The 13,118-nt window shown below is 53.6% G+C and overlaps 7 protein-coding genes across 7 annotated transcripts; 2 read left to right on the forward strand and 5 right to left on the reverse strand.

The window, feature by feature from the left end:
- Positions 1-491: 491 nt before the first annotated feature.
- Positions 492-2,126, reverse strand: J4E92_006969 (uncharacterized protein; the record flags this gene model as incomplete). The annotated part of the gene is made up of 3 exons (XM_051498333.1): positions 492-877; positions 936-1,860; positions 1,920-2,126. 3 exons carry the CDS (start codon positions 2,124-2,126, stop codon positions 492-494), a joined length of 1,518 nt encoding a protein of 505 aa, XP_051351267.1.
- Positions 2,127-3,468: 1,342 nt separating this feature from the next.
- J4E92_006970 (uncharacterized protein) lies at positions 3,469-3,844 on the forward strand (the record flags this gene model as incomplete). The annotated part of the gene is made up of 3 exons (XM_051498334.1): positions 3,469-3,487; positions 3,547-3,639; positions 3,747-3,844. 3 exons carry the CDS (start codon positions 3,469-3,471, stop codon positions 3,842-3,844), a joined length of 210 nt encoding a protein of 69 aa, XP_051351268.1.
- A 235-nt stretch (positions 3,845-4,079) lies between these two features.
- On the reverse strand, positions 4,080-5,146 carry J4E92_006971 (uncharacterized protein; the record flags this gene model as incomplete). Its single annotated transcript, XM_051498335.1, has 2 exons — positions 4,080-4,583; positions 4,649-5,146. The coding sequence occupies 2 exons, from the start codon at positions 5,144-5,146 to the stop codon at positions 4,080-4,082; spliced, it is 1,002 nt and encodes a 333-aa protein (XP_051351269.1).
- Positions 5,147-5,970: 824 nt separating this feature from the next.
- On the reverse strand, positions 5,971-6,770 carry J4E92_006972 (uncharacterized protein; the record flags this gene model as incomplete). Its single annotated transcript, XM_051498336.1, has 2 exons — positions 5,971-6,294; positions 6,717-6,770. The coding sequence occupies 2 exons, from the start codon at positions 6,768-6,770 to the stop codon at positions 5,971-5,973; spliced, it is 378 nt and encodes a 125-aa protein (XP_051351270.1).
- A 1,077-nt stretch (positions 6,771-7,847) lies between these two features.
- On the reverse strand, positions 7,848-9,563 carry J4E92_006973 (uncharacterized protein; the record flags this gene model as incomplete). The annotated part of the gene is made up of 2 exons (XM_051498337.1): positions 7,848-9,359; positions 9,405-9,563. 2 exons carry the CDS (start codon positions 9,561-9,563, stop codon positions 7,848-7,850), a joined length of 1,671 nt encoding a protein of 556 aa, XP_051351271.1.
- A 1,026-nt stretch (positions 9,564-10,589) lies between these two features.
- Positions 10,590-12,164, forward strand: J4E92_006974 (uncharacterized protein; the record flags this gene model as incomplete). The annotated part of the gene is made up of 3 exons (XM_051498338.1): positions 10,590-10,730; positions 10,777-11,572; positions 11,623-12,164. The coding sequence occupies 3 exons, from the start codon at positions 10,590-10,592 to the stop codon at positions 12,162-12,164; spliced, it is 1,479 nt and encodes a 492-aa protein (XP_051351272.1).
- A 316-nt stretch (positions 12,165-12,480) lies between these two features.
- CYP10 (Peptidyl-prolyl cis-trans isomerase cyp10) lies at positions 12,481-13,027 on the reverse strand (the record flags this gene model as incomplete). The annotated part of the gene is made up of 2 exons (XM_051498339.1): positions 12,481-12,966; positions 13,016-13,027. 2 exons carry the CDS (start codon positions 13,025-13,027, stop codon positions 12,481-12,483), a joined length of 498 nt encoding a protein of 165 aa, XP_051351273.1.
- Between the last annotated feature and the right edge of the window lie 91 nt (positions 13,028-13,118).

The following is a 13,118-nucleotide window of genomic DNA, read 5'->3' on the forward strand; positions in this document are numbered from 1 at the left end:
GCTGGGCTGTGGATTGATCTGAGGTGGTTGGGTTTGGAGATGTTGTACGTGGTGGTGGATTGCTTGTGGAGGGATTTGGTGATCCAGCGAGGGGGGCTGGTGAAGATGGTATTGATGCTAGACTTTGAGAGAGGATGGATGTGTTGGCTTGTTGGAGGGAAGCTCTAGCTGCGTGGGCGGCTCTCCGTGGGCTCGACATTCTGGTTTAAGTGAAGGGTTGAAAGCCTAACGTCGTGACGTTGGGGAAGAGAAGAGAGACTTTCTGGGGAGCCATATTGAATACTGCGCAAAAGGCTATGTCAAGTCGGACCATGGTAGCAGAGAAATCTCCTAGAGAAACATGTGACGTTTAATTCATAAGGCAACCCTGGTGTTGGTGGGCTGGAAGATTTAGCATTAAACCTTGGTACGCTATCGCAGTACCATGTACTATATGACTCCCCCAGCATAAGGACCAACCGCATAATAAACAACAGTCATCAATCGTCAATTCAAGCCCTCTCGACCCTCTCAGTAGCACCCTTGGCGTCATTGTCCACAACAACACTGTGGTGCCTTGCCGGGTCCTTCTCCTCAATGGCCGCGCCTTCAACAACATGGTTCTGACCACCAAAAATGGCATCCATCTCCTCGAGACTAACCTTCTTAGTCTCAGGAACGAAGAACCAGACAAATGCGGCTAGCAGCATGTTGATGGCAGCGAACATGTAGAAAGCGTAGAAGCCCTCGTTCTTGAGGAAGACGGGGAAGAATTGCTGGACGATGGAGTTTACGACGTTTTGGGTTTGCGAGCACATTCCCACGGCTTGAGCGCGGATGTTCATGGAGAAGATCTCGGCGGTGAAGATCCATACTGTTGCGCCCCAGGATGGCTTGTCTGTGATAGTTGTTAGTGCGTGTTGGTATTGAGATGGTACTGAGAGGTTGTGACTTACAGAAGAGGGCGAACAGGAACATGAGGAACACGATCGCGATACCAACGGGTTCCGATTTTGCTCCGCTGGGCAGGGTAGGTGTCTGTGTCTCCACAGTAGCAGCGATAAGCATGCAAATGCCCATACCGATACCACCGACGATGAACAGGAATTTGCGTCCAAAGCGGTCGACAGTCCAGGTAGCGTTGAGCGTGAAGATGATGCTGAAAGTAGCGTTCAAGGCGTTGATCAGGGAGATGGTGTCGGCGCTTGTGAAGACCTTCTTGTAGATGATGGAGCTGTAAGAGTTGAGTGTGCCCTGTCCAGTGATCTGCTGGCCGCCATTGACAATCATCGCAATGTACATGCGCTTCCTGACAGACTTGTCCTTCCACAGAGCAGAGAAGCCGGAGGAGATTGCTTCGGCTTCGAATTCGATAGCCTCGCGGATAGTGGTGATCTCATCTTCGACATCCTGCTCGGTGGCACGGACGCGGCGGAGCGAGCGGCGAGCCTTTTCGTAGTTGCGGTTCTTCTGAACGTACCAACGGGGCGACTCAGGGATAAAGAAGACCTGGGAGAGGATGAGAATGGGTACCATCATCTGGAAGATAACAACCATCTTCCAGTCCCATTCGCCAAGTTTCTGGGGGTTCTTGGAGGTGCCGAAGGAGATCCAGTATGCGATGAAGGAGCCAACGGAATAGAACATCTGCCAGAATGACATGATCTTTCCACGGATCTCAGGAGGTGAGAGTTCTCCGATGTAGATAGAGCCAGCCGTTAATGCGAGACCTTGTCCAATACCGATGAGGACACGACCAGCGATGAAGACACCGATTTGTCCGCGGGGGGCGAATGTTTGCATGATGGTCGCGATGATGACGCATACAGATCCAGCAGCCATACCAACTCGACGGCCAGCGAAATCAGCGAGGGGTCCAGCCTATACACAGCAAAGTTAGTACACGTCTTGCGTGCTGATGATATACAGACGTGACGTACCATGAAGAAACCAGCTACGACAGCACCGACTGTGTATGATGTGTTGATGGCGCCGATGATGTTAGGTCCGGGGTTGTTGTAGTAGGCAATCCAATGCTTCGAGTTTTGCAACGCGTTGAAGACGGACGCATCGTAACCGTAGAGCACCATGCACGATGCTGCAACGAGCGAGATGTACCAGTTGTACACCCTAGTTTTGTCGACCATCTTGACGGTAGTCACTTAGGATTTCTCCCAAAACGAAAGTAACAATAGCGCTCGACTTGGTAGCGATTGACAAAGGCGTCCAGCTCGAATTCCGCAACGGATACAGCGAGAGATTCGTAGAGCTCTGGAGTGGAGAGCAATCAGCGGAGACTGCGATGGGCATATATACATGCCACATGAGAAGCCACCCTGTGGATTACTATCTTGCCCCATGTCAACCCCATGGGCTCGGGGAAGCGCCAGTTCCAGCACCCAGGATCCGATGCCTACGCCGCTACCAGACGCCTCTATCCAGAATATCACCACGAATCAACATGCCCAGACCGCCTCCAAAGCTTGCTCTAGTGCCAAATGCATCCACGCCTAGCACTTCGTTCTCCGTAGTCCCTGAATCTGGGGAATCTGGGGCTTGGGACGGGAGTGTCAATGGAGAGATTTTGTCCATCTGATGGACGGAGAGGCGTCGTCGAGTTTTTCCACGAATGGGCGTAATGGAGCTAAGTGTTGAGGCGCCGTTGTTTTGAGGAGAAGCGAGACCGACTCATGCCGAGATGGTGTTTAGTGCACCATCTAGCCCGTGAGTAGCTAGGTTTGCCGGCGACAATGTCGATAATGGGTAGAATTTCCTTGTGGACGCAAGCATGCCAAGTCAGAGACAAGGAAGACGCAGCGAAGCAAAGCTTTTGGCTGCCGCCTGGGCTCTCTTATTTTGTGATTAATTGAGGCTTAAAACTGCGAGAGTGGTTCTTGAGAAGCGCATGTGTGGCGCTGATGCCACAGTCGAGTCGTAGAGAGAGCGTCGGATCATTATGGACGACTTCATGTTGTGAACGGAGAGTAGGTATCACATGAATCATGCTAGAGAACATCGCTTGATAGCCAGCTGTGGAGTTCGGGTGGGTCGGCACATTGGTTGCGGGCGGTGACCATCATATCGCATCCTCCAGAGATGGGCACGCGGGGAGCCAACAAACGAACGAGCCTAAGCCAATATGCCCCTAAGATGTTCTCGGGCAACACCACGCGACGCGCATGTGTTTTCGGTGATGAACTGTTACAGGTGCATATGACATGCCGCGGTATCCCGGGTCGCTAGATGAGCCTCATCAGCGCTGAGATGAGCTCCCCAGGGCCAGCTTCCCCAGCTCTGGAACCAGCACGTGACTGATCACGTGTACCCAACCGCCACAGCTCTGTGGCTGTGCGCATCCCACTTTTTCGGGCGTCGAGACCCTTTCCCACCGCCCGCGACCGCCTAACGTTTTCGACGCCCGACCAAATCTCTCCACCCTCCCACCTACACACCGAAGACCGGATTACCAGGCCAACCGATTTTTTCAAGATGCCTTCAGGACAAGGAGGTGAGCGCCCTAACTTTTGCGCAAACTGAAGCGGGGTCAAGGCTGACAGAATACCACAGCCGGTACAAACCCCATCCACAACAAGCAGAAGAAGAAGAAGGCCGTCGAGCTCGACGAGGATGACCTTGCCTACAAGCAAAAGCTTGCTGCTGGTGCGTACCGCCCTACCCCTCGTTCTCCGACGCCTACACTGCGACCTGTCCCGAAGCGCCACCACAAGGCTCCGAAGAACAAAGACAGATGTGCTGACGATATACAGAGAAGAAGCAGCGTGAGGACCTAGCCAAGACGGTCGGCAAGGGCAAGGGACCGCTCAACACCGGCTCCCAGGGCATCAAGAAGTCCGGCAAGAAATAAGCGCCCGACATACCCACGAGCGAGCGAGCAAGCGAAGAGACACGGCAATGCGGCAACGACGACGATTTGACATGAAAGATACCACAGGCTGAGAGTCATGACTTGGCAGGGCGTTCATATACACATACCATGAATGCACAGGAATGAGCTATCAATGACCTTTGCGCATGCCAGGTGACTGTTTTCTACGTCTTCGCTACTTACAATTTAGGTCGTCGCACACTGCAGACGTAGCTTACCTCCTCCCTGCCTTCATGTTTGCCCCTTTCAAATTAAACACCGTTTCCGCGTTCCCCCACGCAACTCTGTCCCACTCCACCTGTGTCAAGAACCCGCTCTCCCTGAGTTCCTCCATCAACTCTTTCCCTCTTTCTTCAAGCGGGTAGTTGCTCGCATACAACACCCTGTCTACGGGTATCCGTTCCAGTAGCGCTCTTAGACTCGACATGTCTTGTGCGTCCGCTGTCGTGAGGTAGATGTTGTGTTGCCAGACATCTAGGAAACTTCGCTTCGGTTTATCTGCAGACGGGATAGTGGTGAGGAGCATCTCGATGCGTGGAATGAGCGAGGGTAGCGCGCCCGGATGCGCGAGGATGAGACGGAGAGCAGGGTGGCGATCGAAGACGCAGCTGAGGTAGAGGTGTAACAGCGGGAGAGGAGACGTAGTTTGCGACGAATGAATATGTGTCAGGAGAGGCGCGTATACCGAAGAAGGGAAACTGTGTTGGTAATCCGGTATCTGCGCATGTCAGTCTACATGCTTTCCCTTCCTCTTGATATCTGAAGAACGGAAAAGCAGCATACCTCCGATCCCACCGGCCACATCTCCCGCAACAGAATCGGCACTCGATACCTCTCCGCCACATCCCAAAGGTCCTCCCACTCCGCCTCTTCCAACTTGATATTCCGACTCATCCCAATACAACCGCCCACGAACTTCATCTTACCCACACACCTCGCCAGCTCTTTAGCCGCCTCCTTGCCCTCTGAAGGCAACATGCTCAGCGCAGCGACTTTCTCCCCGTTCATTATGACCGCCGAATGCATCGTGTCGTTGATCTTGCTGCAAATTGGTGGTGCGGCGGCGATGGGGATGTGGCTTATGATTTGTTTCGAGTGGCCAAGAGTACGCATGTCTTTCACGCGGCCAGGGCCTATGTTGCGTAGCTTGGTGAGGGTAGCCTGGGCGATTAGATGGAGTGACGGTTGACTCGGTGATGTTGGTGGGGATGTGAAGACCAAGGTGGGTGCGAGGTGGGATTCTAGGGACGCGATTAAGGAGGCGGCTGTTGTTGTGGTCATGGCGGCTTGAGGTCTGCTTGGTGATGGGTCGTCAGGAGGAGGAGGAGGTGGGTAGTAATAGGTGGTTGAGGCGGATACAGGACGTCCGGGCTTCAAGAGTTGGCACTGGTCAAGGTTACCAGATGCATCTTTCTTCTAGACTTCTGAGAGAGGGAGTTGCGCAGTTAGTGCTGAGTAGTTGCGATCCAAGCTGGCGAGATAAGAAGGACAGGTGCCAGTGAGTGCAAGTACAACTGTGGGCATCGGTACTGCCAACAGAGCGGTGGGGTGGGACTCTTTTGGATGGCTGACCAGCATGATCAAGTTATCTGCATTCATCATGTGTCTCAAGATTGACACACTATCGCATCAAGCACATGGTTGTTGAAGAAGTGTATGATTATTAGGTACATGTGTGCTGCGATTCGCGGCTAGTATAAAAACAGAAATCTTCTGGCAAAGACAACGTCAATGACAATTCCGTTCCACTACCAGAGATTCCAAGCACTAATTCCATCGTAACCTTCCATCACTAAAGCGCACATCGTGGCGGTGTAAGGATGACGACGATGGGGCGCGTGTGTTATGGGGCGCGTGCTTGTCGTGGCACTAGCGACCACGCTATGGATGTTGTTGTGATGACGTTTCAATATTCATCCGGGTGTCGGCTAGGCGGAGGCTGACTGACAGCTGGGCGCTCGTCAGGCGATGACTGTTCTCTTCCAACGCTTGGTCGAGAAAGTCTTGGTGGTGTCGTTATGGTCTGATAACCGTTGTTCGTAGTTATTCGTAATGGGCATGTGGAGTGTTGACGCAAGAAATGGATGCGCGTCGAAGTTCATTCATCATGAGGTTCGGCGACCCTTCTTGCTGCCCAGAGTGAAGGCACGCTTGAGCTTGCTTTCGGTGGCAGTGGGTGATGTAGGGCTTGGTGTAGAGCTACTGCCTGACCGGCGAGGGTCTGAGCTAGCGGATGACTGAGAAGAGGACCTCTTGCGGCTCTCTTCTGCGAGGATGTCGTCCAGTGAGACGTTGAGGTGGGGATGACTGATCGGGACCTCTTCGAGGTTTTCGACAAAGCGAGAGGCCATTGCGTCGATAGTAGTAGTGAAGTGTTGGAGCGGGTGAACGGTCGTTGTGTGTGTGAATGGATGTGGGGAGATGCAGATCTTTATAGCACCAGTATCGATATATAGTGCTGGGTGGCTGATATGATCTACGAGTGATGTGTCGAGCGTGGCTTATGGTATATGTTCCAGACTTCGATGTGGCAATGTCCGGATATAGTATACCAAGAGAGCAGGCAGTTGCGGATACCGGAAATAGTGTAGTAGCGAGAGTGGAAAGGGTGAAAGCTCGAAGCGATGGTAGACGATATATGCCGAAGTAATGAACAAAGCCTAGGCATGCAAGGGCGGCGGAAGGTTTTTAAACATATCTCAGGGCGTGTGTGGACGAGCAGGTGGACGGGGTCCGTGTGTCGACGGCACACGAGGCCAGGGACTTGCTACAGTGCGATCCAGGGTCTGTCCCGCCGATCGCGAAGCCTCGATGCATATAACGGCGGCGCTAAGGGCAGGGTATGACGTACCAAAACGTTCTGGACAGCGTTCTGCTGGCAGCCACACGGTCTTCGTGCGGCCATAACGGGCGCGTAACCGCGTGCGACAAGTCTCCAGTCGCACAGTCCCATGGGTGGGCGTACTGGAAATAGCAGCGCTCGCAGAACTGACATATCCGTAAGGGCTCTCCCAAGCCGCTTGGAAGCGTCAACCAGATTACGGACGTCTTCGCACGACTGCTGGCAGGATTGCGCATCCGACCCGCCGCCTCCAGCCTCTGCCCAGTCATGCGCAGCGCGACAGCGGCGACCTTGTGAGCCTTGGGTATTCTTGCTCAGCACGCGCAACCCTTTCGCCACAGCTTGCGAATATCGGCTCGCCGTGTCAAATAAACTTGCGCCTAACATGTCTGCGATCAGCACGATCCCCAGGCAGTCGCGAGGCAAGACCGAGCCTGAGCACTTTATCCGCAGCAGTTATATTGAAACTGTGTCCGCACGACGGCAGCTCGCATGCGGTGTTCTCGTCGGGTCCGCTGCGTCCATCGCGAGTATGGCCGGGCCTCTGACGTAGGACGAGAGCCATCCAATACTACAGCCACCACTTTGGCTATAGTTTCCAACCCACGGCCTTGTCTAAAGCGCCGCCCGGCTCCGCTTGCCAGCGAACGATTGCGACAACAGGACAAGCTTCAAACGAGAGGCCTCGCCTAGGTTTGCGGTGTATTCGAAATGCCATACTCGGCAGCTAGTCGACATCATCGTGCAGGGTCCTCATTCAAACTGTCCGGCGCCCGGACCCTTGTGGGTCTGTGACAACGGTAGACCCCAAACTTCTGCGCCATCCGTCATGTCAAGTGGGCAGCGGAGCCGACTTTTCGAGGTTAAGTTGCAGATATAAGCGGACACACGACGCTAGCCGCGTGTGCAATTTGCTAGTCTTGGGCACCAATTGCACTTGTCATGTATACAATGTCGTGGCCATCGAGCCATCGTGAGGCTACACTGATATCGTGGAGCATATCGCAAGTCCACGAAATTTGCGCACTCTGCTAGACTGTTTTGAAGTTTGAGTAGTGCGGCTCTGGATAAGCTGGACGGATGACGACTTCCTTTGCATCGTTCAAACTTTCGTATCGGCTCAGGCATATGGTTAAGTCATCACCATCTTCCCCGACCACGACCACCCCTTCCGCCCCTCCCACGTCCCCTATGCCCTTGGCCACGCCCACCCCCTCTATGTCCACCTCCGCCTCTTCCCCCGCCTCGATTGGACCGCTGTTGCTCCGGTCTCGGACCGCGTTGCGCTAATTGTGCCCGCTCTTCATCTGACGCATGAAACACATTTGGGATCTGCAGTAAGTTGCAAAATGACTGAGTGTGCGGGTTACTGTACTCTCGCGGGGTAGCCTGGACATGTATGCCTAGTGCGGGGTCGTATGTCGGCGCAGTTGCTGTAAAATCCTCAGGTATCATCATCTTGTCAGCTCTAACAAGGTTCTCTTCGATCCAAGCTATCTCTTTCTCCACAAGAGGTCGGTAGACCGCATCGCCTTTGTCTGCAGGGACTTGCGCATAGGGATCCCCTACAGTAAGGTGATCGGCGAAGACACGAGTAATGGCAAGCCACTCCTTGTCATACTGCAATCGCAGAGGCCGTTGCAATTCCGCAGGTGTATGTGGTTGTATTTCCAGCAATTGCAGGAAGCTCCGTTTGGGCAAGCACTTGTCTAGTGCGAGGAAGTTGGTCGTCTTGTTCGTTATATCTTCAGGAAAGGGGAGGGTCTGTACTATCTCAGCCTTCGGACGTGAGAATGATTCCGGCAAGAGGCTGCGAATGTCTTCTGGAACTTGAGTCTCGCTCTCCATATCAGCAGGTTGTATAGGCTCCTTGGGCTCTGCGACTGGTACAGGAACCACTTCGTCGTCGTCCAAATCCATGTCAAGATCAATTTCGGCATCATTCTTAGGTGCTGGTATTGGCTCCTCGTTTGATACATCCAGATCAATCTCGCCGTCGTTTACGACTCGCGGGATAGCACTATCAGCATCTGTTTGCGGTGGCGGAGCAGTCGGAACTTCTGCGTGGTCCCAGACAGCAGGAAACTTAGCATGCATATGGGCGCTGAACCAATGAGGTGGTCGCAGGCGCTCAAGGACTACCTTCGCAGCAACACTACCAAGAGTACCGTCCTTGGCCTCTTGCTCAAAGTCTGGCTTCCAGCTAAAGAGCTGCCGGTAATTGCCTTTCCACTCCATACCACGCGGCCAGTCATGGCTCAGTCCAATGTCAACCTGCGTCCGTATTTGAAGCAGTTTCCGCACGTCGAGTTCTCGAACATGGTAGATGCTCCGAACATCGTCACTGTTGTAGGGCAAGCGCTCATAGTGTGGCTTCTTGTAGTTGTAGCCTTTCCAGATACCAGATAGACCAGCAATGCGCAGTGGTCCCAGCCGTATCACATTGGCTGCGCCCATGTAGTATATCTTTGGTGCGGCCCACCCACCGTAGTAGAGCTCCCACATGTAGTTGCTCGCTTCGTGGTTGCCGCCGATGAATATAGTGAGATACGGGGCTGTGCGCAAGCCTGAGTAGTATTCGTGAAAGTCGTGCATGGCGTAGTACTTGGAGGGCATCGATACTGCCTTGAGATCGGACGCGTTTCGAACAGCCTACAAAGTCAGTCACTGGATGAGCACTATGAAGGTTTGACGTACCTGGAAGTCACCGCCAATAATTAAGAGATCCACATCTGGCCAGCCTTTCAGCTCGCAAGCTTTTCCGACAGACGCATAGATCTCGTGTAGCACTCCATGGCCGCAACCTTCGACTGCTATGCGCACGCCTTGCTGTTCTACCAGTTCTGGCGCGGCCATACTTCGACAATTGTGAACCGGTAGTTAGTGAGAGAAAGGCTCGTTAGTACTGTTGCTAGAGCTTTGTTGCGCAGTACACTAGCGCAGAAATCGCGACACGCGCAGAGTAAACATCATGACGAATGCTGCTGTCGAAGAAAGTAAGAGCACGGCCCTGCAGCACTAGCGTCGGAAGTCGGAGTTATGATAAGCTAGCGAGCACGTGTAGATACTGGACCTGCAGGAAGCTTCTCAAGATCTGCGCAGAGATCATTCAGGTCCTCTAAACACATGGCTTCAGCAACTCAAACAGAGCTGAGGGCGAAGTTCCTTCAGGAAGCCGCTCATCTCCTCGCAATTCCCTCGCCAACAACAGCAGCGTTTCTAGGTAATGCATGCAACAAGCTAATCGAAGATGCTGAAGTCGGTATTTCAAGCAAGGAGACGGATGCCCTCCGACGAAGTATTTGCGGCGCATGCGGGAATGTCATGATTCCAGGATGGTCGTGCAAAGTTTCGAACAAAGACCAGCGCAAAAGCACTGGCAGAAAGTCGTCGGTGCCCGAGAAAAGTATTCAGTATACCTGCTTGCGATGCCAACGAGAGACACTTCAGACGCTTCAGCGAAGGCCTGGCAGACAGGTCAAGAGATCACGGTCTCTGTTGGATATAGTCCCAACGTCCGCGGCTCCGACTACGACTAGGAAAGAAGAGGATGCAGCCCCAAAGACGATTAATGCAAGCAGCAAGCAAAGACAGAGGGCACGCAAAGGCGGCCTGCAAGCTATGCTTGAAAAGAAGAAGACACAAGACTCGGGCACGGGCGGACTCGATTTCATGGACTTTGCGCTGTAAGTCCCGTAGGGCTGAGTGAATGCAGCCCACCTGCATGGAAGGGCCTAGCGACCCGTGGACACCCCGCTATGCAAGCGCGGGGCTCAAAAAATTCGAGGAGTTATGTCATCAGAACTTGCGAAAGTCAATACAGTCGCAAGCAAAATTACTTTGTCCAACACCACCCTACACCAACATTAATCGATTGCAAACATGGCACAGCAACAGAGCCTTGCGAAGGATCTCTTCGAGGATATGGGCCGCAAGGTCGCCGAGGCGAGCGCCCAGGGAGACAACGACGACACAAAGGTTGTCGACGAGATCGAAAGCATGTGCATGAACTGTCACGAAGATGTAGGTGCATTTGAAAAGTAATGATAATTCAGCTGATATTTTAAAGGGTACTACGCGCCTCCTCCTCACAAGAATCCCCTTCTTCCGCGAGATCGTCCTCATGTCCTTCTCATGCCCGCATTGCCACTTCAAGAACTCCGAGGTTCAACCCGCCGGCGAGATCCAGCAACGAGGCATCAAGTTCTCTCTCAAAGTCGAAACGGCCGACGATCTGAGCCGTCAGATTATCAAGAGCGACACCGCAGTGTTCCGAATTGAGGACATCGATCTAGAGATACCACAAGGGCGCGGACAACTGACGAATGTGGAAGGCATACTCGCAATGGTAGCACAAGACCTGGAGCAGAAGCAGGAGGAGAGGAAGGCGGTGGTGCCAGAGGTGTACGAGCAGCTACAGGGAGTCATCACCACGATTAAGCAGATGGCCACCGGAGAGAAGCTGCCGTTCAAAATTACAATCGACGACCCTGCCGGCAACTCGTCAATCGAACCTCCCAGTGTACTTGGCGCAGGGAAATACTCTCGCAACGAATACCCACGAACGGCGGCGCAAAACGAAGCGCTCGGTCTGGGCGACACCAGCGGAGACGCCAGCGGTGAAGCGCCCGCCACAGAAATCCGACCAGAGTACCACGCTTCGCAAATGTATCCAGAGATGCCATCCTCTCACGCCCCAATGGTGAACAACGTGGATGAGGACGACATTGTGGAGAACCAGGTCTACTCCTTCCCTGCCAGCTGCCCGGGATGCACCAAGTCGTGCACCACAAACATGAAGATGGTCAACATTCCCCACTTCAAGCAGGTGGTCCTGATGAGCACAGTATGCGATCACTGCGGATGTAAGTTTATATCATGGAACAATCAACGTTTACCTGCTAATGCAATGCAGACCGAAGTAACGAGGTCAAAACCGGAGGCGAAGTTCCTGAGCTGGGTCGTCGTATCACAGTCACAGTTGACAGCAAGGAAGACCTGTCGCGAGATATCCTCAAGGCCGAATCATGCGCCATGTCCTGTCTCGAGCTCAACCTCAGCGTTGAACCCGGTACTCTTGGTGGCAGGTTCACCACGATCGAAGGTCTACTGACCCAAGTACGCGATGACTTGAAATCTTCCATCTTCGACGCTGGCGGTGGAGGAGACTCAATGGACTCAGAGTCCAAGCAGAAGTGGAACACCTTCTTCCACAACCTCTCTGCAGCCATCAACGGCGAAGACAAGTTCACTCTCGTTCTCGAAGACCCTCTCGCCAGCAGCTACGTCCAGAGCTTCACGGCACCGGAGCCCGACCCAAAGATCAAGGTCGAGGACTACAAGAGGACAGAGGCGGAGGAGGAGGAACTTGGGTTGCTCGACATGAAGACGGAGGGCTACGAGGAGGAGCATGCGGCTAGCATGGCAGCGAACGGGACAACGACCAATGGCGCGTAGGGCTAACTTCGATGTCTCTTAGATTTCCTTGACTCTTGCATTAGGTCGGCGCTCGTAGATACCAAGGCCTCGCCAGCCATGATCAGTGTGACATGATCTTCTTCCAACTCTTCCCTGCGTCCATGCTTCGTGATGCCTATAGCGACTCGAAATCCTTCTGCCCAACGCCGATAGTGTGAATGGTCGGCTCCCTCAGATCTTGATCCGCGCTTTCTTTTTCTGCAGATGACGCGACATCCTTCAGGCTCCAATCAGACACTACGCTTCCAGCTTGACATGAGTCGCATTACTACCGCTGTGCCCAGTAAAATATTGTTCATCCTGCCAGCGGGTTTGCATGAATGGTAATATTCTTGATCTCCATCTTCTCCTGCGGTCTTGACTTCTTGTCTACTTGAACGGCCTCCATGTCATCCAGTACCTCCCATCCTTCGAGCACCTTTCCAAAGACGGTGTTCTTCCCATCCAAGTGCGGCGCAGGCGCAAACGTGACGAAGAACTGCGAGCCGTTTGAATTCGGTCCCTTGTTCGCCATGCTCAAGATGCCTCTCGCATTGTGTCGCAACGCGGGCCGAAGCTCGTCCTCGAAGAGCTGGTTTGGCGTGTCGTAGATGGATGTGGAAGTCTTGGACTTTGGGTCGGAGGCTGGCGAGCCCGTCTGGACCATGAAGGAGGGGATCAGGCGGTGGAAGGGTGAAGAGTTGTAGAAGCCCGACGCGCAGAGGGCGAGGAAGTTCTCGGCGGTCTTGGGGACGGCTTCGCAGAATATTTCGAGTTTTATATCGCCCTTTGTGGTATGCAGCTAGTCGCTGTTAGCAGCAGGCTTGCAGTAGGCCGGGGGTTGGACTCACTGTGACGGACATGGTGGTGGGTGCAGATCAGTCGTGTTTGTGGTTTGGAAGGAGCGATGATGGCGCACGAATCGGACCCTCGAAGTCGAGCGCCCATCCACCT

This window comes from Alternaria infectoria (genome assembly GCF_024043175.1).
Source record: "Alternaria infectoria strain BMP 0036 chromosome Unknown scaffold_11, whole genome shotgun sequence".
Classification (NCBI taxonomy): Eukaryota; Fungi; Ascomycota; class Dothideomycetes; order Pleosporales; family Pleosporaceae; genus Alternaria; species Alternaria infectoria.